General features: G+C 51.8%; 1 protein-coding gene across 2 annotated transcripts in view; it reads right to left on the bottom strand.

The window, feature by feature from the left end:
• The window catches only part of SMAD6 (SMAD family member 6), a 45,000-nt gene extending 23,566 nt beyond the window's left edge, over positions 1–21,434 (bottom strand). Inside the window, exons 1-3 of one of the 2 annotated variants that reach the window (XM_052808005.1) lie at positions 19,742–21,433; positions 17,307–17,363; positions 15,393–15,470 (exon numbers count right to left, since the gene is read on the bottom strand). In XM_052808005.1, the coding sequence (XP_052663965.1) occupies positions 15,393–15,470; positions 17,307–17,363; positions 19,742–20,558 (952 nt within the window). In that variant the 5' untranslated portion in view covers positions 20,559–21,433. Of the gene's footprint in view, positions 1–15,392; positions 15,471–17,306; positions 17,364–19,741 lie in introns of both variants that reach the window. The other variant, XM_052808006.1, reaches the window with a different exon arrangement.
• Between the last annotated feature and the right edge of the window lie 2,245 nt (positions 21,435–23,679).

Consider the following 23,679-nt stretch of genomic DNA (forward strand, 5'->3'; position numbering starts at 1 on the left):
GCAGTTGGCTTCCGACTGCAATCTCAGTTGAATTTTCTGGGACCAACTGCCCCTAAATCTCCAAACGCCACACAGGTCACCCGCGGGCTCCTTTCGTCTGCAGCCAAAGCAAGCAGGAAAGGGGCAGGCAGGGAACCGCTTTCAGGACTACATCAATCACAGAGACCAAACCCAAGGTGACTGCAACCATGCAAAGCCCTGGGAGGAGGTGAGCCTGGTGGCTGCAGCAAATGCCACAGCAAAGCGAGCTACCAGTGACCCCTCCAAACTGCCCAGCGCCGAAATGCCCATCTCCCCAGCCCCAAACACCAACCTGCCCCAGTTCTGCATGCCTGATTTTGCACGCAAGCTTCGTTTAGGATAATTAAAAAGTCAGTTATACCCTCTGATGCATCTACATACATATATGTATTTGCTTGCCTCCGTGCAGCCAGTGCATGGGAAGGCTTAAGTTCACCCTCATGTGTGCATTACAGGACGGAGGGGTGGATTGTACACCAGCACATGCGAGTCCCTAACGGAGCTCCAGCACAGGTTTCCTATCAGGAATGAGCCCTGGGCATCCAGTTTCCTTGATGGCTTCAAAAAGCTATGCTCAGCTTTTCCTTCCTGCAGGTTTTAACGAAGTCATTAGCTGATGCTTCCCCATGAAGCAGCGGAGCTTCATGGACAGCGGAGCTCAGCATATAAAATACCAAGTGCAAGCAGCCTTTGAAGCAAAGCCCTTCAAAGACGGACACATACCAAATCCACCGAGGTTTTTTTACACAAACAAATTCAATATGGCAAGAGCAAAACTGATTTGCAAAGATCTTTAATGTTAAAAGTCTCAAATGACCAACCCTTTCAAGCACAGCTGAATTAAGTCCAGCTCTAAAGGTCCATATTGATGATTCGACATGGAAAAGACCATGGGTATTTCAAAATATGTGGCTGTAATTACCTGGAAATAAAAAAACTACTCTAATTTTCTTGTTTCAGCAGCGAAGAAGCTGCCCAGAGCGCTCCTATTCTAAAACCAGTGATGTGCGAGTTACTTCTTTTTTTTTTTTAAAAACATACTTTTGCTGACATTTCCCTTTCATTAAAATAGCTCAACAATGGGGGGAAGAGCTACTCACCATGCACATAGGATCTTTACCTTACTGTGTACTCGCAAAGGAATTTCCTTGCTCTCCTCTGGGTGGAAGTTTCCACAGTCACACGTGAGTGGCTTTAGCAGAGCGTCCCGTGGCATCCCAGAAACTGGTTCGCCCCCTTTTTCCAGGAGACAGCCGTAAATCTTTCAAGGCCGGCTATAAATCAGCTGGGTTCAGCAAAGACAGATGCGACGTGATGCCAATGGGGTGCCAACAGCCGCCCTCCCTCCTCCCCCCCAACGCTTGGCACGGCGTCAGATGGACGCCTGCACGCCTGCCAGGGATGGACAGAGGCTTTGCTGACGGGCGGCACCGACACCAGCTTCCAGCACAGACCATCCCTCTGTGCAAGTGTTGAAATAAAGCCCAGTGCAAATGGAAAAGTCGGATGAATTCCCACACTAGGAACCTCCCACAATATTTAAAGAAGGGCCAAATCAGAAAAGAGCTTGTTCTGGGGTCTGGTCCTCCAAACAAGCCACCGCCAGGCTCACTAGGAAACAACTTTGGGTTTTGTTGGGGACAGATGTCCCCACCAGAGACTTGGGCTCGAGAAGCAAAGCACATGGTGCATCACCAGCTCATTGAGGGACACGAAATAGCCTGAGAATTCCCTCTTGCCCACCCCTCATCCCAGGACCACCCCGTCCCATGAGGACAGGAACTCACACCACAGGAACATGGACAGCTTTGGCTGAACTAGGAGGATGGGGACCGAGTGATGGATTAAGAGCCAGACCGGTCCCATCCTGTGACGGGGACCCAGAATCGGAGCAGCCCTGTGGCTTGGTCCCCTCAGCGGCTGCCCGGATCACTTCACGTTGGCCTGTAGGAAATGCCACCTCCCCAGACGCCACGGCTCCGTGCTGGCAGATACCAATGCACATCAGCTGTCCCACCACACGGATCTGATGGGCTCATTCATACCATGTTAATCAATCGCCATTGATGGTTATAGATTGCAGCGGGTCAGTGAGTTAGTTATAGCTATAATTTGGACTGACTGAGCTATTCACTTCCTTGCATGCGGGGTTTTCCTAGACTCCCCACTGGAACACTGAACAAAAAGGGCAGAAAACATGACACGAGCAGACATGTCTGGGGCATCAATGTCAAAGCCCCAGGTAAGGCTTTTGCCAAGTGCTGTTGAGCTACTCAACACGTGGCACCTAACAGCATCCAACGAACACCCCTGCATCGGCACAGCCACCCCAACCCAGCTCTTCCCCTCGCATTGGATCCGGTGAGCAGACTGAATGTGCCGTGGATGCAACACTCATCCAGTGTCCTCACCTGCACTGCAGAAACCCAGCAGAGAACCCACTTGAGATGGAGGAGAAAGCCCCCAACCAGGTTTTGCAAACTCCGGAGCTAGCTAGAGCTGTCACCCTTGCCCAACTCAGGCCCCAACCATAAAACAAGCTCCACAATAGTGTTATTTATTTTTTTTAAGTCACAAATTATTTCCAGCAGCAGGAGGGTAGAAGGATGCAGTGTGCTGGACCCTGCTCGCCGGCACCCAGCCAGTCTCATAAATGGTTGGCAGCCGGCAGAGCAGCAAACCCATTTCTATTGAAATGAGCTTGTTACTACTAATTTTTACTGGCTTCCTGGTTGATTCATAAAGTTTTGTTGGTTTTTTTTGTTCAGTTGGGTTTTTTGCAGTTCTCAGAAAGCAATTTCTGAGACACTTGGGGAAAAACAAGCCCTGGCCTCCCCACGAAGGGCTGCTTCTGCACCCTAGCCCAGGCGTCTACGCCCCCCTCAAAACTACGGCATCTTGTTTTCAGGGCTTCATAAAATCTTATTAGAAAGAGTTCACTAGTTTTGAATAGGCCAAAATCAAAACCTCATGGATTCAGTTTTACCATTATCAGCCCCGTGGCAGAAACAGCTCGAGACTTCAACGGCAGCTGCAGACGCATTTTATAGGGATGGTTTGGGTCCGAGACATTAAACTGCCCATTTTCACATCTGCTCCCTCTCTCCACAGCTGGATGCACCAAGCAGTTGCACTAGACAAAACCAACCAGATTTAATCTTGGAGCCTGAGCTTTTTATAAGTACCAGTGACTATTAGCTGAAAGACATGGCACAGCTTTGCTCACTGATCTCAACACGGGCATGGATGAGAGTTCCTCTTTTTGGATAGGCAAGGACACCCGAAGTGATACACCCTGCAACGCCAGAAGGGCCACAACATTTTTACTCCATCAAAAACCCCAACACAGAGACTATACAAGGCAACACACATGCACTTAGCACCGAGACAGGCCCCTGGACACAAGCTGAGAGCACCATCAGCCAAGTCAAGCCCAGGAGGAAGATGCTACAGGAACAAGCCCATGCAGTGTCACCTCCCCCAGCATCACTTATGTCTGTGTGATATTTCAAAGCCTCTTTAACACTTTAGTATGGCACTTCCCATACGCTTTGCTTATTGCTTACGACTTAATTAGTGTAATGACCTTTCCCTACACATTTGTTTCCCTTTTCCAAGTGTTGGACCCTAAAGAAACCTGCAGCACTGAGCACAAGGCAAGGGGCTACTCAGTGTAATTCCACTGTTCCCTTTTTGCAAAAAGTTGGGTTATGCCATGGCTTCTCTGGATCTTAAGAAGAATGGGGGAAAAAAAATAAATACATACAGCTCATTTTCATATACCTCAAAGAGCAAAAAATATAAAAGCCACAGGAAGAGTTCCGGGCACAATGACGGTGTGTGCTACAGAGCTCTGGGGAACATGCAATGGTGCTCCCAAAGGCATCGCGGGCCAACAGTGACACCAACGTCATTTATTCAGAAGCAAGGGAAAGCAGAGCCAGGGGAGTTCCCAGCCACCACTGTCCGTGTTTGCCTTCCCTGTCACCCAGGCGGGACAGGACAGGCAGGGATGCTCCGAGATCCCACCGCCTCTCCGCGGGGGTAGACAAATCAACTGCCTCATTCTTCCAAGTGGACAAACTTGCATGTTGCCGGCACGGGATCTCACAAATGGACTGTTGTCTGAGCGCGGCACCAGGCACTCGCCCCCGGAATAGGCTGTGCTTTATAACAGCCAGAAAAAAAAAAAAAAAGAAAGAAAGGAAAGAAAAGTCATGTGCTCTTAATAGCACATCCATCCCTCTGGGAGCCTCTGGAGACAGGTGGAATAAATCTAAAGACAACGCAGTGTTATCATCACCCATCAGTGAGACAGCCAAATGCTACACCACCATGCAGGTATCTACGGGGCTTTTTTGCAAACCCTTCAGTCAATGCTTTTTTTCTTTATTAAATAAACAACAGTGGTTTGCATCACTATGTGTGAAAAAGCATAAAGTAGTTAGCATTTTTTGAAGTCTAACATTCTTTGGCTCCTTGAATGGAAAAATCTTAGCAAATGAAAACGTTAATAAATGGAAAGAGCTGAAAAATAGCCTTTCTGCTGGAGTGTTTCACTCCTGCTAATGGAATACATAGATAAAACTGACACAGTTGTGTCTCAAACCCTTCCGCAGTGCTGCTGCTGCGAGAAATAAAGCCCAGGTATCCCCGGCATGGTTCGCCTTGCATCAAGATACCCCCCCAGCAGGATGAAGCCTCCAAGTCCTCCTCCAGCCTCTAAAACACAGCCAATGCGACGAAAGGGCAGCCTGATCCTCCTCAGCTGCTAAAGAGCACTGAGGAGGAGGAACATCTCCAAACCCATAAAACCTGAACACAGGCGGAGGAAAGGGAGGGCAGCAACCAGCTCTTCAAACCCCAGGCAGGGAGACGGCCAAGCTGCAATAGGTCCGGCTGAGCATCGGCGTCCAGCTGGGAGAGCAAATGTGACACGAGGGCACTTGCATGAATTGCCATTCGGGGAGAGGAGGAGGGCTTTGGTCCAGGGTTTGCCCTGGGAACCACACTAGGAGCGGGATGGGGAAGGCTGGGGGATGCTGCAGGGCAGGACCACGTGGGCTCCACTGCAAGGGGCCCTTGTACCATCAGGAAAGGCCTCCTGCTCCCCCAGGAACAGAAAAACACTGTGAAGAAAAAAACAAATTCTCTACTGATCCCTCTCTCTTGCTCTGTTGGGAATTTGACTTTTTGGCAGGTTTCGTACATGGGCTTTTATAACCTGAAATACAAAATGCCGAGTGCACGGAGAAGCATCGCAGCCTGTCTGTTCCCAGCCAAAGTTTGCATCCCCGTGGAGAGGTAGGAACAGGTTGTATTGTATGAGGGAATTCAGGTCTGGTCATCAGAGTTAATTCTTACACATTAAAAAAAACAAAGAAAGAAAGAAAAAAAAAAAAGAAGGGGTATGTTTGTTTACCACCAGCTGAACAAGGAGTCCAGATTGTGGCCGGACCTCTGCACCGCATTATTTCAGGGTGGCTGGCTGGGCTGAGAGCAGCCAGCTGCATCCCAACACAGGGGCACAAGGCACTGGAGCACTGCGCCATCACCACTGTGGGACGGCATTACTGTGTACCCTGGACACGATGCCGGATGGATGCAGCTCAGCACTGGCCACGGCTCAGCCTGCCTGTGCTGCCATCCAACATGAGACAGAACCTGAACCCCAATACAGGCTCAACCTCAGTGCCCTGCACACCAGCAACGGGGGTGTTGAAGCAAACCACCGGCATGACCTGCTTGTCTTAAAACAGCTGAAAAAAGGCTGATTAAAGAGATGCTCAGGCAGGAACAGGACTTTGGTTTTAATTGTATTTATATCCTCTGATGCTGCTAGTATTTTCCCATATCCGAAGCCGGGGATGATGAACCAAAGCGATGCTCGGCTTCTCACCAAAGGAAAAGCACCTTCAGGAAGAGGGCAGCAGGGCAGCAACACGCTCCATCGCTTCAACGCTGGAGACCTTTTAATCCCTGCTCCAGCCCCAGGAGCTGCAAAGGCCATTACAAGTCAGTGTTTAGCAACTCTGGAAGAGGTCAGCCAAGACAGGCATTTCCATGCAAAATATTTTTGTTCTTACAGAAATAAAACCCAAACAAAAATTCAACAGTTCTCAGCATCCAAAGCCCGGACCCCAGTGCTGGTGGTTCATTGCACAACTTCTCATCAACATCTCCAAGTGCTCAGCCCCTGTAGCAATGCTTTTTTCCAGGCTAAACACCCACTTTCTGGGAGAATCAACCAAAGGAAAGGCATAAAACAGGCAGGAGAGCGAGCACAGCCCACTGCTGGGACAAGCACCATCCAAACCTGATGCCCCATGAGCAAGGCAGGACCTCGATGAGCCAACATCCCTCCTCATCCTTAATCACCACCGAACACCTCGATCCCCACACAAGACAGGGAGGCAGCATGCTCTTCTCCTCCCTCCCGGAGCCCACAGCACAGCAGGACACATGGCAGCGCTCGGCGGGATTGGGAATCACAGCAGCCGCGTGCCTAATCCCCTCCGATCCCAAGCACTTTGGAAGGACAAAGAGCTGAGTCTCCTTTGCCAGTAAATTGAACCTGTGGTTCCAGGGGCTCGAGGCACTTCAAAGCCTGCAGCAGCCTGGCCAGCAGCAGTAAAGGGATGTACTTTTCGGCTGTCAAGCAGCAAAGTAAAATCCACACAAATAAGCAGTGTTCCAGAAAGCCAGGTTTAACCATCAGCAGCTCTGAACGACAGGGGATGTTTTTCCTGAAGCTTTTTTTTTTTTTCCTTCCTCCTCCTTTCCAGTTTGTCTTGGGATTTTTTTTTTTTATTTTTTTTTTATTTCTTACTAAAACACGTCTCAAGCTCCCACACTGCACAGCCCTTTCGGGTCTGAGCATCCTCCAGAAGTAAAATGCTGAGTTAGGTATTGGAGTCCGGGAAAGGAGGTGCCTTTGATGAATAGCAAATCTACAGACTTCAATCATTTCGGTGAGCGCCACAGATTTAATAAGTTATTTCCGTGGAAAACCTTAGCAACTCAGTTATGAATCAAGCCTATAAACACCTCTCACTCATCAAAGCGCCACAAAAAAAATCTATTACTGTAACTGTGAATACAAGCCTCTCTCTACAGGTCCCTATAAGAAGCCAAAATTCCTCCTTCAAAACATTCACTGTTTTCAAAGGTCATAAATACACTATGTCCAGTATTCAGCAAATCTGTTTAAAAAGCAAAACACAGGCACAGAAAAAAAGTAAAGTTCAAACAAAGACATGCCATCAGATACGCAATGTTTAAAAGACACAACCGGAGTTACATCAAAAAAACTTTTACTACCTAGAAAGCCATATCCAGCTCCTAATAGGGTGCAAGAATGTAATGTTTTGGCTACAAAGATTAAACTAATTTACTTTTAAGTAACTTGCTTACTTCCTGATGTTTCTTTTTTTTAAGTGTGATGCTTAGGTGCCTGGAGAAGTGAGAGATGTGATTATTCTGTGATTCAAGGCCAAACATCGTAACTACTCAATGAACCACAGACAAAAACATTTTATCTGGGTATTGTACTTACTCCAAGAACTAGGCTGAAAACATCCCGGCTAGCTGTGAAAAACCATCCCAGTTCCAGGTAAAGAGAGGGAAAGAAAGGGCAACCCTCTCTCCTTCTCTGCAGAAACGTACTGAGAAATTCAGTGTATCGCCTACAAGGAAACGGTGCTCTGCAAATACTGCCTGTGGTACATTCATTTCAGGGCATCACCCCGCCTGGCTCCATCATGGCAAATTCTCCTTCAGAGCCGGGGAGCTGTGTATACACACACAAGTGCAGAGGTATCATCTGCAAAGCAGCTTTAATCCCTGCATCAGGCATGGGGCCAAATATTGATACGACCAACCTTCTTCCACCCCTTGTGCACCAGGCAGCCTGTGTTGTTACTCCGACAGATGATCCTAAGGCTCTGGCAGCTAGTTTTGCCTTTTTTTTTCCCCCCTCCTTCTGGACTAGGGACAGCTCTGACTGTCCACATTTTTCTAAGCGCTGTCTGTGTTGGAGGGTTTAAAGCAGTAGTATCAGCCATCACAATAATCCAAGAGGAAAGATGTTCTTGCACGTGAAGCAACTCAAGCAATGGATGGTGACGGGGGAAATTTCAGCTCGATTCACAGCTCTGCAACAGCTGCCCCATCTACCCTGGGAAAATCACTGACTTTCTGGCTCCTGGCAGGGAAAACACATGGGAAGAAGGGAGTCCACCAATGTTTCATCAGTTCAGATGAAGAACATCACCGGAGCTGCCTCAACTAAAGAAGCTCCTTGGCGCAGGCAGGCCCTTGGGACACAGCAGCCCCAGTTGAACGCAGGATGCTGTGGGAGCTCCCTCCTGTCCTCCCTGCTTGGCACCATCAATGCACTGGAGAACGGCGTTGCTCTCACAAAGCACTTGTGCAGCTAACAACAAAGGGACATTTCTCCATCTCCCAGTCCAGAAGATACCTTCCCTCCTGGAAGACAGTATTTTTGGAGGCTGGTAATGATGCTCTCTCGCTGCATGGGATGCAAAGCCTCAGAACAACCTTTATTTCCCTCCTCAGGAGACCTTCAGCACAAACCATCTCTTTTCCCATCTCCAGCAAATTCCCCAGTAGTCCCTCAACCTTCACAAAATTAATTTCCCCTCCCCACGTTAATAACCTGGCTCAGCTCCGAATTAATTTCGAGACCAAAAGGCTTGCATTGCAAACTCATAACCCATACGACATTTTTTACAAACAGGCGTCACTTGCTTTAGAAACCCTTCTACAGCTGCATGGCCACTGCCGAAATTTCATCCTCCTTCGGGAGGCCCGCGCTCTGCACGGATGGGGTCACTGGCACCCCTCCTGCTCTCCAGATGGGACGTTGGGTACAGGCAGCAACATGAAGGTGTATCGTCACCAAAGCATGGTCATCCACAAGCTCTACAAGAGCAAATGCCTGCAGACCTCAATGCTACTGCTGTTGGGTTTGGTGGCTCAACATCAGTTGCCCTGCAGGGTTTTAATGGAGAAACAACCGTGTGCAGGGAGTATCTTCCCCAGCTTGATCTAAGGTGCTTTTTCTTCAATTGCTAAGTAAGATCTATTTGCTCAGTCTCAATGCTCTGGACAACATCTTCAGCTGCATATTAACAATCCAAATGGAGTACTCTCTGCTGGGTTACGTTGCTCGTGGATGAAGCACTGCTATCAACAGGCTTTGGACACAACGAGGAGCTCACCCACCTGCAGAATCAATGATCCATTCCCTTTCCCTTCTGCTCCAAAGAAAAAAAAAACATTTCAACTCCAGGAGCTGCCACCAGAGCCACCCACCGTGGCAAGGATAAACGTAATGCAAAAAACCCCGCAGCCCTCCTGTAAATCTTACAGGCTCCAGTGAATTTACCATCAACCCAGAAAGACATTTGTTGTAGAATAAAACAGCACACCTCCATCTCTCTGAAAGGGACAGGTGCTGAAAGCCTGGGGATGCCATCTCTGAGAGCTTCTCTATCTTCCCTTTCAGGGATTAATTCCGCGATTCACCCTGTAGTTTGCAAAGTTGCCTTTGATGTCAACCCCAGGCAGGGCCAGAAGCTGCATGTGAACAAACCCAAAGCAAAGGTAGGCTATTGTTTTGAAGTTCTCCCAACCATCGGGAAGGATGCTGCTGCACGGTCACACTCTCCGATGGGGATTCCAACATTCACGGCCGACCACAGTCACGTGGGGAAAACCCTCACACCGAGCAAAAAATTCCTCTCTGAAACACACTGGAAAATAGATGCTCTTTATTTCCCGTTGGCAAACTAAAACTATGGAGGAAAAATGTTTAATATAAAAACATCTGACAAAGCACCTCCAGGATGTATTTTTTTGCATCAAAGAAGTAGCTCTTGGCAACAGGCTCACTCCTCCAACAAGAAAAGTTTTTAGCCAAACCCTGATTGTTACAGACTGCGCAGGATTAGACAAGCCAGCTAACTTAAAGTTAAATATGAAAGAAAAAGGAAACCAAAACCATTACTGGCCCAAATAAACATCTGTCTGTGATTAAACTGGATGCACAGATATGCTCTCCCTTTTTTTTTTTTTTTTTTTAAAGTGGATTTATGTTTCTGCAATAGGACGGGGGGAAGAAAGGACAAAAAGGCTCCACGGTGCTGCTGGGTCAGACCCAACCTGCAGCCCCCAGCCCACAGCACTGCCATCTCGAGCTGGCACCCATGCCCGGAGCTGCAGTGGGAGCCTGGCACCAAGACATGCTGAAGCCAGAGGCGATCATCAGAAAGTTGTAAAACCAACAGTTCACCCCCAGAAGAAATTGCTGCCCTATTAATGAGAAAAATATCTTTTTTTTTTTTTTCCTATTAACAGGTAATTTCACAATCTCTCCCCCAATCTGGAAAGGGCAATGTTCGCCCAGTTTCCACGCATATCCGCCTTACATATTTAATAGGCTTTTTTTTTCTTTTCCTACTCCTAACACACAGGATCTTCATAAATTTCCTTGTTAGCATAAACCCTTGCAGTCTGTTATTTCTGGGGGGAGAGGAAGAGAGACGTTCACTTTCTCCATTCAGTGGGTTTTAAAATATGCTTCCTTAAGTTCATCCTAAATATTGCTGGAAGCAGAAAAAAAACCTCCGGCTCTCACTTTGGAGCCACGGCATCGCTTCAGCGGGGCTGAGTCATCAGCCGGGATGGACGGGCACGCTCCTGCCTTCCTCCTCCCTTTGGGGGTACAGGGACCCTGCTCCCCAATACCAACACCCCCAGTCCCACCATTGCCCTGCAAGTAACTTCTCCACCTTCCCAGGCCTTGAAAAAAACCCCCAAATAATTTAAATAAGCTCCAGCCCATTCAGTCTCTCTTTGTTTCTCCTGTCTCCACTAATTCACAATTATCCTCCACCAACTTGGGAGGGTATAACACAAAGGATGTCACTGAGCAGAGCTCATCTCTACACAGAGTCCGTCATCTCCTAGACTTTGGCAGAGCTGCTCAAAGCAGACTCACGCGTGTGCTTCCACTTTCGGGTACAGCTCCCCACCACTTTGCAGGGCAGAAAGGAATTAATCACTCCTCCAGCAAACCACCAACTCACAATTTCTTCTTTCGGATGTGTGTTCCCAGCTACAAATGGGTTCACCAGAGCTGAAACTTGTTAGCACGCAGGAAGTTAACTGATTTCAAAGTCTAAAAAAAAATTAGTAATTTTGGAAAAATCTAAAGCAGCCTCTTCCCTGGCTTCTTGCTGCTGGTGCAACCCCTCTCGCCAGCCCCTGCCGTCTCCACTCTCCTCCTGCCCTTCTCCTCCACTCCCAGCTCTCACTTCTCCCCTGGTAGCTCTTATTTCTCCTCCTCTCTCTGCTCAGGAGCACTACCGAGCACCAAGCCACCCTCATTTCTCCTATCTGAACGTACCTGGTGCTGAGCATCCCCTAACTCTGGGCACCAGCTCAGCTGGTCCCTGTCAGGACAACCAGATGCAGGATGCAGTCCTCCGGCACGCTGCAGAACTAAAGGGGCTGGACACAGACACCCACGCTTGGCAAGGAGCCCTTTCTCTCCGGAAAACCCTGCCACACACAGGGCTCGAGCCTCGCGGGCAACATCAGTTCACAAAGGCATTTCCATACGAACAATGAGATTTTCTGCGCAAACACTGGTATAACTCCCAATTAAGCAAGGAGTAATGAGCAGGCATGTAGGGACACATGAGACAGGCTCTAGTGATGAGTGGCTCATTTTGAGGAAAAATAGCTATCCTAAGAGCTTGGCACTGACTGCTGCAGGCATAGTCTTCGTTAAGTATCTTCAGTGGAGACACCCAGCCGGCACAGGACCTCTGCACGGCAGCTGGGGACTTTGTTGCAAGGCGGCCGTGAGTTGCACCCATCACCACCTGTCTGCTCCTACAGCTAATGACTCATCCTTATTTATTAATAAGGATAATAATTTATTAATTTCCCAAAGAAAACCAATGCCCTGACGTTTCTGCACTCTCTAAGAGGATGGAGAAGCTGCTCCAGACCTGCAGCAGCCACAAGTGATGGTCAAGTCAGCATGGAGACCTACAGGAAGCTGCTCCACCTTTTGCCCTCCTACCTGTGCTCAACCCTTCCCCTCCTGCATGGTCCTTAATCCCTCCAGAATTTAATGCCACCACTCATGAACTCTGGTTGCTACTCATAGGAACTCATGGGGCTTTTTTAGCCAGAAAGATAGACTGACACAGCGTGCCATGCAAGTGGAGCGCCGACGAGCAGGACTATTTTATGGTTTTTAAGAGAGGGTCCTTCACAGGGAAGGTGAGGGATAGCCCCATGGCATTTAGGGGAAGGCAGGGAATCCCAAAGCCCGTGGCCCACAGCATCTGCTCCAGCACGTCCCCACCATACTGAACCAGTTCCCGCGGCAGCAGCCTGGCAAGTCTAACGGGTACAGCAGCTTCTTGGCATGCAGTAGAGGAGCCAAGTCTGAGGGGAAGGGAAAAAAAAAAAAAATTACTACAAATGTTCCACCAATTATGAGTCACAGGGCTGAGCTTTTGTTTCTGCCTTGCTGGATTTTGCCCTTTCCCTGGTATTTCCCCAGGTCCAGCCAGGGGAGCTGCAGGGACGCCGACACTGGCCAAGGCTCTGCTGACACCCAGGGGATGGGCACGACCCCAGCCAGGGGAATTGTCTCATCAAAATCCAACTCCCAAAGCAGCAGGTTTTCTTCACCTCTGCTCCTCAGGTGTACATGGCTGCAAAAATACAATGAGGAAAAGATGGAGGCCCTCTTCATACTCCCGCAAGCCTGAATATGACAATGCTTGAGCTCAGAAGATGGAAACTTCGGGATCAAACACCTCCAAGTGCCTTTTCCCACCAACCCAGACCTTCCCAAGCCACTGTACCTCACTGGGAAATCAGGAGCATCCCTAATCCGAGGGAAATGCCGTGGCTGGACACTGATCCTTGGACAGACAGCTTCATTTCATGACCCAAACGCTTTGAACCTCAGATGAACAGGACTCTGGGGTATCATCCATCAGTCCAGCTCCTGACACAGAAGGTCATATCCGCACAACTATTCACAACTTGTGCTTCTAGTTAGCACTGACTGTTACTCTGAATTTTATAGTAAACCTGCTAGTTCGTTGAAGACTTTTTCCTATTTTTAAGAGTGGTATTATAGCCATGAAAAGGTCTACTTCAAAAAGAGGCGTTATTGTTTTTTTTAAAAATTTATATAGATGACAGATATGATCTTTTGACTTCATGCTAAAACTTCCTGTTTAGAAGTTCATCAAGTAAACAAATAACAGTAGAAGAATGGTTCTCTTTGTTATCCAAAATTGAATTTTGTGGTTTTAGTAGGAAAAGCCTTTTTGATGATCAAAGCTGAAGCAATAAATAGTAGTGGCTTGATGCTAGATCCAAAACGTACTTATTTTTGGAACAGGAGTTAAATGCACATTGAGCTCCTTCGGTACACACAAGAAAAGGCAGGGAAGACCACGTGCTTTGTGTATCATTTACACAGGCCTGCGTTTCAAGCAGACCTATTAAATAAGCTGAAATAGAGAATAAACATAGACTAGAGTCTAAGTGGTTTTTTTCCCTTTACTTCCCCGTGATGACAAGTATGGGTTAACTTCAGTGACGCTCTTATCCTCTTTCAGCAATCACGAGCACTGGGGAAAAATAAATCATGCAGCCCCAGACTCTTATTAAAAGTTACACCATTGGAAACTACACAGGGGGAGAGGAGGTATCAGATTTCAGTACAATCTCAGTCACGTGTTATCATTATATTGTTCAAGTAAAAGTTAAAATCTCTCTTCTATTCCAGAAAATCCACCAGATGTCCCATAAAGGACTCTGCTGTGAGAGAAGCTAAACCATTACATCCTTAGGAACCCCAGTTTTCAAACTCGGCTGCTATAATTAATGGCAATTATCAAGTTACAATAAAAACCATGGGCATGGGGAGCTTTATGGACGTGTATCCAGCCCGAGGAATGTTTGTTAGGAATTGCAAACACATATTTATTATAGCACAACCCTGAACGATCCAACTCCTGGCTATCAATTGTTCCCCTGCTATGGACACTTGGCAGCACAACAAAAGCAAGGCGGGCCGGCCCACTGGATTCGGCACGCGGCAGCACCACGGCAAAACCGACCGCAGCAGGAGAACCTTAAAGGAGAAGGAGAAGGGAAAATCCCCGGAGGGAAATGTGCCACCATGCCATGATGCTGCGGTGCCGTGCTGTTTAAATGCACTTTAAAGCACTGCAGAGTCAGGATCGGCTTAAACATCCCAAGGAAATCACGGGTCTCACCAAACTGGCCATAAACGAGAAAAGCCGTGGCTAACAGACCAGTACCCCAAGGGTCTCCTCCACCACTGTCGACCTACAGCATCCTCCAGAGAGAGCAGCAAACCCCGTCCATGTGCCCAGCAACCCGGCACCAAAGTACCCAGGTCCCACACCACTGCAAAGCCCACCCCAACCGCTGAAGGAGGCACATGGGGCTTCACCGGGACGAAGGTTTGTCTGTCTTCATTGTAGCTCTCAGACCATTAACCTGGTCATTTCTGACATAGAAGTTAAACCTGGTCCTACAGACAGGTCCCTCCTTCCCTCCATGCAGCCAGCCCCCAGCCTGAGACGGGAAACCAGAGGGGAAGGACAGGAAACCATCACCGCAGCCAGAGCCCAGTGCCAAGCAAATGAAAGCCCCAACTCTCTCTCTGCCTGCTTGCAGGTAAAACCACCCCGGGGCCTTACAGAGCACCATTAAATGAATGAAAGCTTGCCGGGGTGGGGCAGAGCAAAAACCAGGACCTAATTAAGCAAAGCTTTGTTCGGGAGCTTCAATGGCATCATAGCTGGGAGCCCTGCTCACAAAAGCAGGGTTTGCACTGCAGGGCCAGGACCCAACAGGTAACGCAAGCTGGACAGACTCAGCAAGAACCACCACAAAGCAGCATCGTTTGAAATGGTCTCACTGCTCCTGCCACGCAAATGGTGACGGCATACAGGCCAGCCCCATGCCAGCCCATGACCCCGGGGCTCGGATGAGGTCTAGGTGGCTTCCACAGGGGACATGCGCAGCCCCATGGCCACCTCCCAAACGTCCCTGCTTGCCGCAGCGCACTCACCCCAGAAACAGCATCTTATCACGACATGCGGAGCGCAGATGCCTCTGAACAATCGACCCCAATAGCTGCTCTTTCTTTCCTTCTTTTCACACCAAGAATATGAACCAACAGCACCACAACCCCCCGTCTCCTCCTGCTGTCCTGCCCCAGCCACGAGCTCCCCGGCGCAGACCACGCGTGCGGGAAGGCACAAACATCTGCCAACCTGAGAAGTCTCCGGGCGTGACGTTGGGTGAGTTTGTAGCCTCTGTTTCAGTGTAAGACAACGTGGAATCTGATAGATCTGGGGGGGGGGAAAAACAAAACAACAACAACGCTTTTAGTCCTCCTGCGTTTGCAAGCGCTACGTGAACACCCATGGCTCTTCAGCTTCCCGTCACCTTCCCGAAAGAAACTCTCCTTCCACTAGGCCAGAAAGCAACGCTTAACTTTTACCTCTACCATGCAAATGCGAAGTTTGAATTGCTTCAGCCACAAAAATAACTGCAGTTAAGTTGATCAAACAAGTAGGAACTTGGTGCTTACTGGATAAAGTTACATTAAGCCTCTAAACAACTCATAGTTACTATACTTAATTATCACCATTAAAATTCTTGAAGCTGTTTATTCTTGCTTCCTTCCTTCCTTCCTCTTTGCTGAAGCAAAGGAAACTTTGTTTTAACAAGTTAAGAGTCTTTGTTATTCTCTCTTGCTTACACCCCTCTAATTAAGTGCTCAACTGTTTGCTCACAGATTAACTATTATTTTTCCAATCAAACAAGCCAATGAAGCAAATTTCAATCCCTGGCTGTTGTTTTAATAAAGTCACGTGTCACTCACTATCATCTCTCCCTGCAGCACAAGCAGTTTCTAAAGGGAATTAACTTGGAAGGGGGAGTGCAGGGAGGGTCAACTCCTTTTTTGTGCCTCCACACCTAACAAAAAAAAAAAAAAAAAAAAAGGAAGTAAAAAAATAACCAAACCACTCCACGACCAGCAAATTTTGCTTTGCAGGATGCTCTGGTCACTGCCCTGTGCCACAGCCCGGCTGTGGTGATGAAGGAGCCGGTCCCTCCAGCCAGCGTGCATGCACCAGCTGAGCGGCTGCGTTGCAGGCAGGTCGCAGGCAGCTCCCAAGCCTGGCAGGGCAGGGACTCACCTTTGGCACAGGGCAGCTCCCGCCTTCCCCGGGGCTGGGTGGGACAGGCAGGCGCGCCGTCCCGCTCCTATCTATCGCCCTGGCAAACCCTGCCCGTCTCCTCCCTGGCCCTGCTCGATGGGGAGCGAAAGCAGCTTGCCTCGGTCATTACCCCCTCCGCAAATCAGAGCCACCGACTACAGGATGAAGGGAGAAGTCCCATGCTCCAGACGCAGCCACAGCTGCACTGATCCCAGCAAGAAACCCAAGAGGGATGTGGGATTCCTCCCTTCCCTTCCATGTCTTTGCTTCCCATTTACTTGAGCAAGAAGCGGGCGCTGAGAAAGGTCAGTCAGGATGCAGCGATGCCAATTCAAAACATCTCCAAGCCAGCATGCACCATGCAGTACCAGGCTCCAAGGCTGCGTTGTGCCAGGCTCTCCAGCAGCCTTCGCTTTGTGCCCAGCCTACCCACCCAAGCCGCTTTCCCCAGTTTTTTTTTTTAAAAAAAGCTTTTATAATTCATCAGGAAAAGTGAAACGCCATTCCAAAATTATACAGCGCCAAGTTTCAAAGAGTTTACGTCTCATTTTAATAAGCAGAGGAAGGGTAATAGCCAGTTCCTCCGTGGCACAGCGCAGCCAGGGCTTTATGGAAATGGCAGCCAGGAGCTCCCACTCCCCCTCCGCTCCGTCATCCCGCAGATTACACACGCAGACAAAACATGACGTCTGGTAACCTTTCATTACACCTTCATTAAAAATAGTGCTTCATATTATTTTGGAAAATATGCATGTGCCTACACCATAATTTGGTATGATAAACTGACATCCATTTACTTCTTAAAACCCTTCAGCTGATCTTGCTCAGAAATAACGAGCAGCCGTAAAATCCCAACTTGTTGGCTTTTGCCTGACGTGCCACGTAGGGATGTCTTAGAACCAACACCAGGACTGCACCATGAAAGAGCTGCCGGGAGATCAAAAGAGAGAAAACACATACCCAGTGGCTTTTGCTCATCATTAGGAGACAGCCGAGAGTAGGGAGGTGGTGGAGACTCTGGAAAAACAAAACTTTATGTTAGTGCCATGTTCGGTTTATCAACGAAACCCTCACGCCTTCCTTTTCAGGGTAGGAACTCCTCCAAGGTTACAAACACCCACTGGAAGAAAACCCACTTGGAAGCAACTCAAGACGAAGAGTTTTCCAAATCTTTGAAGAATGGGGAGTTCCACCTTGACCTTTCTAAATGGGCTTTACTACCAAAAAAACGCTGCTGCTCTCCCCTACACTCCTGCCTTGCATTCCTGCCTGGGCGCCCGTGACCCAAAGCACACAAGATGGCACATTGCTCCCAAAGAACGATGCTTTCATCATCTGCGCAGAAGACAACCACAGCTCAAACACACACACAGACTTAACTAAAGCTTCCCAACTACTACATTATGACTGAAAAAGGGTGTCGGGTGACAAAAAGTCACTCCGTTCTTGGCACAGGAAGCCTGACACCAGGGGCCAGGCTGGCTTCAGCCAACGAGCCACCAAAGTAACTTTGGTCCATTCCAACAAGCATCCCGTGATCCCGCAGCAGTGCTCAGCCTCTCCTGCCCTGCTCCCGCTGACCTCAATCCAGCAAAGCTCCCAAGCACATGCTCAGCTTTAAGCAGCAGCGCATCAGCAATCATGCACTTCAAGTTAAGCAAGTCCTTAGAAGTGCTTTGCTGAATCAGGTCATCTAAGTGGCTCTTGCTGTGCTACTAAGAGTCAAGGCCACGGAAAAGGCTGAAGAAGGTCCTACCATCAACTTCTTGCATTGGTTAGAGGGTATTCTTCTCCTGAATTATGGCAGTGATTTTTCTTCTAGAATTGTAACTTGCTAAAACTGAGGAGTGTGCAGCCAGCTGGGCTCTGTCACGGCACCAGCACTGAGCAGACTCTGACTTCAGTGAGAAATTGTCCCAGAAAGTCAATGGCATCACACTGGCCCCAGACCACTGAAGCAAGGGTGTGCTCCTCAGTTCCCCCAGGGATCCAAAAACAAGGCACTCAGCCCAACAACTGCAGCTCAGCTTGGGCTATTTCATCAAGAACCTCAGCACCCCACCATGTGATGGCTCTAGGATAGCCTGTGGTCATTTCTTGCTTCTCAGGAAAGGTTCCTCATCCCCCCCTAACGGAGCAAGCTGCCCAGCAGCAAGATGCTCTTCTCACAGGGCACCTAAAAGCCTCAAAGGAAAAATAATGGAGCCAATGTCCCAGTCTGGACGTAACGGCTGACCCATGCCGTGCACAGCGGGCTGGTCCCATGCTAGAGCCAGATCTGCTGCCCCAGGGGACTGCTTCAAAGCACCGCAGCGTGAGGTTCTCACACCACTCAGCTACGTCACTCCCCAGTAAAATGGGTGACAAACACAAACAGGGATAGTCTCTGCAGGGAGCCATGCAAACACTTGCAGAAAAGGGCATCAAGGCCTTCCGCGGGCTCCCAGCAGCTGGCTGGAGCAAGTGGGGCCCTGGCACAGACAGCAACTATCAAAATGATAGGGAGCCACTCCATAAAAAATCTGCTCTCTACTACTCTCTGCGCAGCGCTGGGAAAACTACTGCCACTGCAGGAAAGCAACTGGGAAACTTTGCCCGTTTCTAAAATCAATGCACCGTTCCTACATCTGCACATCTACCCCAACTGAAGCAAAAAAAGCTTCTTCCAGCCTCTAGCGATCTTCTGGGGTAGCAGGCCCAACACAGTTTCTTTCAAAGAAGTGATGCAAAGCAAGGCAGGATCCCTGATTGCAAAATAAATAATAATTAAAAAAAAAAAAATCTCAAAGCTCTTGCCAAGAAAGGGACCGGCAGCAGGAGGCTGGTGCCCTCCGGGACCCCTCTACCCACGCTTAGAAATAAGAAAACCCCGAGAAATGCACGAGCCCCGGCTCCCCCACCCCTTCCACGCGGGTTCGAGGTTCTCTCGTGGCCAGGGCATCCCCCGCAGTCCCCTCCCGGCCGCCGTCCCGGTGAGCCCGGCGGGGCCCTGCGGCTTTAAGCCGGCGGCGGTAATTGCCCGGCTCCCCGATCAACAGCGAGCCAGGCTGGCGCCAGCAGTATGCAAACTGCGTATTATCGCCCCTTCAGCACCTAAACAGCAGGGGAACCTCCGCGCGAAGAAGAAGAAAAAAAGAGGGGGAAAAAAAAAAAAAAAAAGAAAAGCGAACGGGCTTTTGAAGCACAACTGGGACCCGCTGTCGGCTGGGGGGTGGGCGATGCCAGCCCCGGGGGACCCCGGACCGGGCGCATCCCGGCCTGGCATCCGCGCCGCTGCGCGGGGCTGGGGCAGGGCTGCCCACGAGGGTTCAAATAAGGGGCCAGAAGCCCCGAACCCCCAAATCGAGGAGGGGCGGAAGGACGCCGACCCCAACACTCCCCCCGCCGCTCCTCACCTGGCCCACAGAGGCGGCTGAAGTGGTAGGGGTTGCAGCAGACGGTGGGTCCGTCGGCGACGCCGAAACTCTGGCACTCGCAGAGGGGCTTCAGCTCGGCGGGGTGCTGCAGGTCGGGCCAACGGAAGAGTTTGCCCAGGAGGAGATGGGGGGGAGCCGCCTGGCCCCCCAGGCGCACCTCGGTGCGGGCCACCAGCACGCAGCCGCTGGGCATGCCCCCGCGGGACTCCACCGCCTCCAGCAGGCTGTCCAGCGAGCGTTCCTTCAGCCGCTTCAGCAGCGAGTAGGTGACGGCCTTCAGCTCCTGCTCCAGCAGCAGCAGCCGCGACCGCGCCTCCCGGCCCCGCCGCTCCGGGGAGCCGCCGTCGGCCGCGCCGTCGGGGCCGGGCAGAAGGACGCCTGCGGCGGCGGCTGCAGAGGCGGCGGCGGGGGGGTCGGGCTGAGGGCCGCCCGGCTCCCGCTCCTTGAAGAGGCAGCAGGTCACCGTCCGGCCGTCGCTCTCCTGAGCCCGCCGCGGGCTCGTCCCCTCGGCGCCCTCCCGCCGCGGCGGGACGCGGAGCCGGGCCCCTTGCCGCTCCGCCATGGGGTCCCCGCCGGGCGCCGCCTCCGCCCCGCCGCGCCGCTCCTCCGCCTCCCGCAGCAGGCTGCGCGCTACCGCGCGGATCTCCGCCGAAGGGTTTTTCTCCGGGATTTTAAAGCTACCGGTGGCTCCGAGGTCGTGGCCGCTCCTGGCGCTCCCATCTCCGCCGTCCCTGTCCGGAATGACGCGGCTCCTCCAAAGTCGCCGCACCAGCCCTGAGCGTTTGGACCTGAACATACGACAGGCGGGCGGCCGGGGGTCGCGTCGCTCTTCGCCGCCGCCACCCTCCCCGCCCCCCCCCCCCCGGCCCCTCCGCGGGGCTCCTCGCTCCGCCGCCGGCTTTTATCTCATCTCAGACCCGCCGCCCTCGCAGGCTGCCCGCAGCACCCGGCGCGGCGGTTTCCCCGCGGCCCTGCCCAGCGAACACGCCGACGGCCCGCGGCGGGGCCGCACCATGGGGGAGGCGGCGGGGAGGGAGCGCGGCGCGGGCATAGACGGCGCCGCGGGGGCTGCGCCGACGCCCGCGGAGGTGCGAGGCCGCTCCCGTGGCGGCGCTGGGGCTCGGGCGCGCCGCGCCGTGCCCTACATCGGCTGCCAACGCGGGGCCAGGCGGGGAGCGGCCGGCGGGGGTGCGGGACGGGGCCGGCGAGAGGCCGGGGCAGCGCTCGGCTGCGCCCCTCGGCGGCTCCACCATACAACGGAGGGGGGCGGCCGGGGTGGAGGGGAGTGCCCCGGCGCGGGGGTGCCGCCCGGCGGGGAAGCGGCGCCGGGTCCGCGCTCGGAGATATCGATTCCCTTCGGCCAAAAATAGTCAAAAAAAAAAAACAAACCACCAACCCCAAGACAAAACAAAACAAAAGGCAAAAAACCCCGTAAGCAAAAAAAAAAAAAGTCAAAAATTAAAAAAAAAAAAGGAAGAAATCAAAAAACCAACAGCAGAACCCAGAACGAAGGCCGGTGTCAGCACGTGAGTTGTACGTATCCCAGAGGCGCGGCCGCAGGTCCCGCGGTCGGGGGCGCAGCGCGGTCCGCTCCCGCAGCCGGCGGGTCCTCGCGCTCCCCTGCGCGCGGCGCCTGCTGCTGCCACTACTACTACTACTGCTGCTGCTGCTGCTGCTGCTGCTGCTGCTGCTGCTGCTGCTGCTGCTGCCGGGGCCGCCGCTACCGCCGCCACCGCCTCCGCGCTCGCTCGCGCCCGCCCGCCCTCGCTGGCTTTTGTGTGGCTGGGGCGCGCACGCAGGGCCCCTCGCGAGCGGCGGCGCGATTGGCTGCCGCCCATCATGTGCCAGTCTAGACACTTTGGCGGCTCCGCGCGGCACCAAGTGTTGCGCAAACACCGGCTCAAGTTTCCGAACTCTTAAAGGGACACGCGACCCGCTGCCGCCCCTCAGCAACGGGGGGAGCCCCCTTCCCCCCCCCCGCCCGGCACCACCACCACCCCGCGCTTCCAGCGGGCGGGTGGAGGTGGCCTGCCCCGCGGGCACCGGGAAGGGGAGCGGGGGTGGGGGCCCCGCCCCGCCGCGGCCGCCCGGGGGAAAGTAGGTCAGGGCGGCGCGGCGGCGGCGCAGGGGTTAAGGCCGCTCCCCCCGCCGGAGCCGCCGCGGCGGGACACACCTCCGCGATGTATCAACTTGTCCGCCGTGGCAAAAGTTCAGGCTCGGCGGGCGCCCATTGGCCCGTCGCCGCGTGACGCGTGGCCCCGCTGCCGCCTATTGGTCCGGACGTGGCGCCGGCCCCCCCTCCTCCCCCCCTTTCCTCCCTCCCGCCCCAGCGCGGCGCGGCGTGCCCGTGAATGAAAGACATTCCGCGGGCGCCGCGCTCCGCGCCGTGCCGGGTCCTAGCGCCCGCCGCCGCTGCCGCCGCCGCCGCGGGGGCCCAGGGCGGCGGGAAGCGGCTGCCGGCGGGGGGCGGCGTGCCCCGGCCGCGGCCGCGGCCCCGCGGGGGAGGAGGGCGGGCGAGCGCCGAGCAGCGCCGCGGCGCGGGCGGCGGCGGCGGCGGCGGGGGTTCCACTCAGCCTCCGCCGCATCGGCCCCGCGGGCCGGCGAGGGGCCTTTCCCCTCGGCCGTGGGCAGCGGCTTCGTATGGGTCGGTGGGAACCTGGGGCCGAGAGCAGAAAGTGAAGGAGCTTTGTCTGCAGGATCAGCCCGAGAACCCGCTGGGGAACGTCCCTAATGAGCAAAAATAAATCTTGGCAATTTTATTTCCCAGCAGTTGACCAGCTAGGAAAAAAAAAAGCCAAAACAACCCCTAAACAAAACAATAAAAGTATTTCAGCCAACAGATGGTAGACAACCTGAATGTTCGTAGTTTTTCTCTTGGCATCTTTGGGTAGCTCTTGCCATAACTGGAGGCTTATGCCCACATTTCCCCAAACCTGCGCTAATACACCTAAGAACATAAGTTAAATACACTCGGTTAAGTTAGTACAATTTTTTTTATGACAAACTTAATTTGTGTGCATCATCTTAAAGTAAGGGATTCCAAAATACTCCATTTAAAATCAATACGCGTGTGCCACGGAGGTTTGCACCATCTTAAGTATAATGTGTAAACAGGTCTTTTGACTTTGGGGTCACTTCTGCCCCTACTGACCTGTAGGACCACGGGCAAAGCTCCTTTTCATCTGCTCTTTTTGGGTGGGTTTTAGGAAACATGCCGTTTGTCTTACTAAAAATGCAATGTAAAAAATCATACAAATCCTGTAAGGGACCTGCTCCCTCTGCCACTGGGTTTCTGAACTGCTGCGGATAGGGGATTGATGGTCCCGTGCAGTGCTGTCCTCCTCTGATGGGCTCCCTCCCTACGTAGAAACCAAACTGGGAGTAAAAACAAATGATGTTATTTGGGTACTGACTCACTTTGCGTGGAAATAACGTCCCATGATGGCCATGCTAAACCCCAGCGTTCTCACCAACCTGCAGAGCAGTGACATTTTACACCTCTGTCACGCTTTAGAGCTATTTACGAGTGTCGGCCAACATCCCGCTGTGGTAGGAAAATGCTATTAGCCTTTTTTTTCACATCAGGGAATAAAGACAAGTTAAAAGGCAGGGAAGGGCTGCAAAAAAGGTTCAGCTTCAGACGTGGAAGCAGAAATGGGGATTTCCTGGATCTCGGACCCAGGCAGGATCCCTGCCCATCCCCAGGCTGCTCCAGAGGGGTACTAGCGCTTGTTTAAAATCCACATCGATCGACCTGTCCTGCATGACCCCAAGATTTACCTCCCTAAATGCAGCTGATGCTTTTTTTTCCAATATCATATTTACAAACTGTCATCCAAATTATAATATGTCACAAATGTGCAATTACCAACATTTAAATATATATACATCTTAAATATAGCACTGTTTAAACTAAG

Source organism: Harpia harpyja, chromosome 14 (assembly GCF_026419915.1).
Source record: "Harpia harpyja isolate bHarHar1 chromosome 14, bHarHar1 primary haplotype, whole genome shotgun sequence".
Classification (NCBI taxonomy): Eukaryota; Metazoa; Chordata; class Aves; order Accipitriformes; family Accipitridae; genus Harpia; species Harpia harpyja.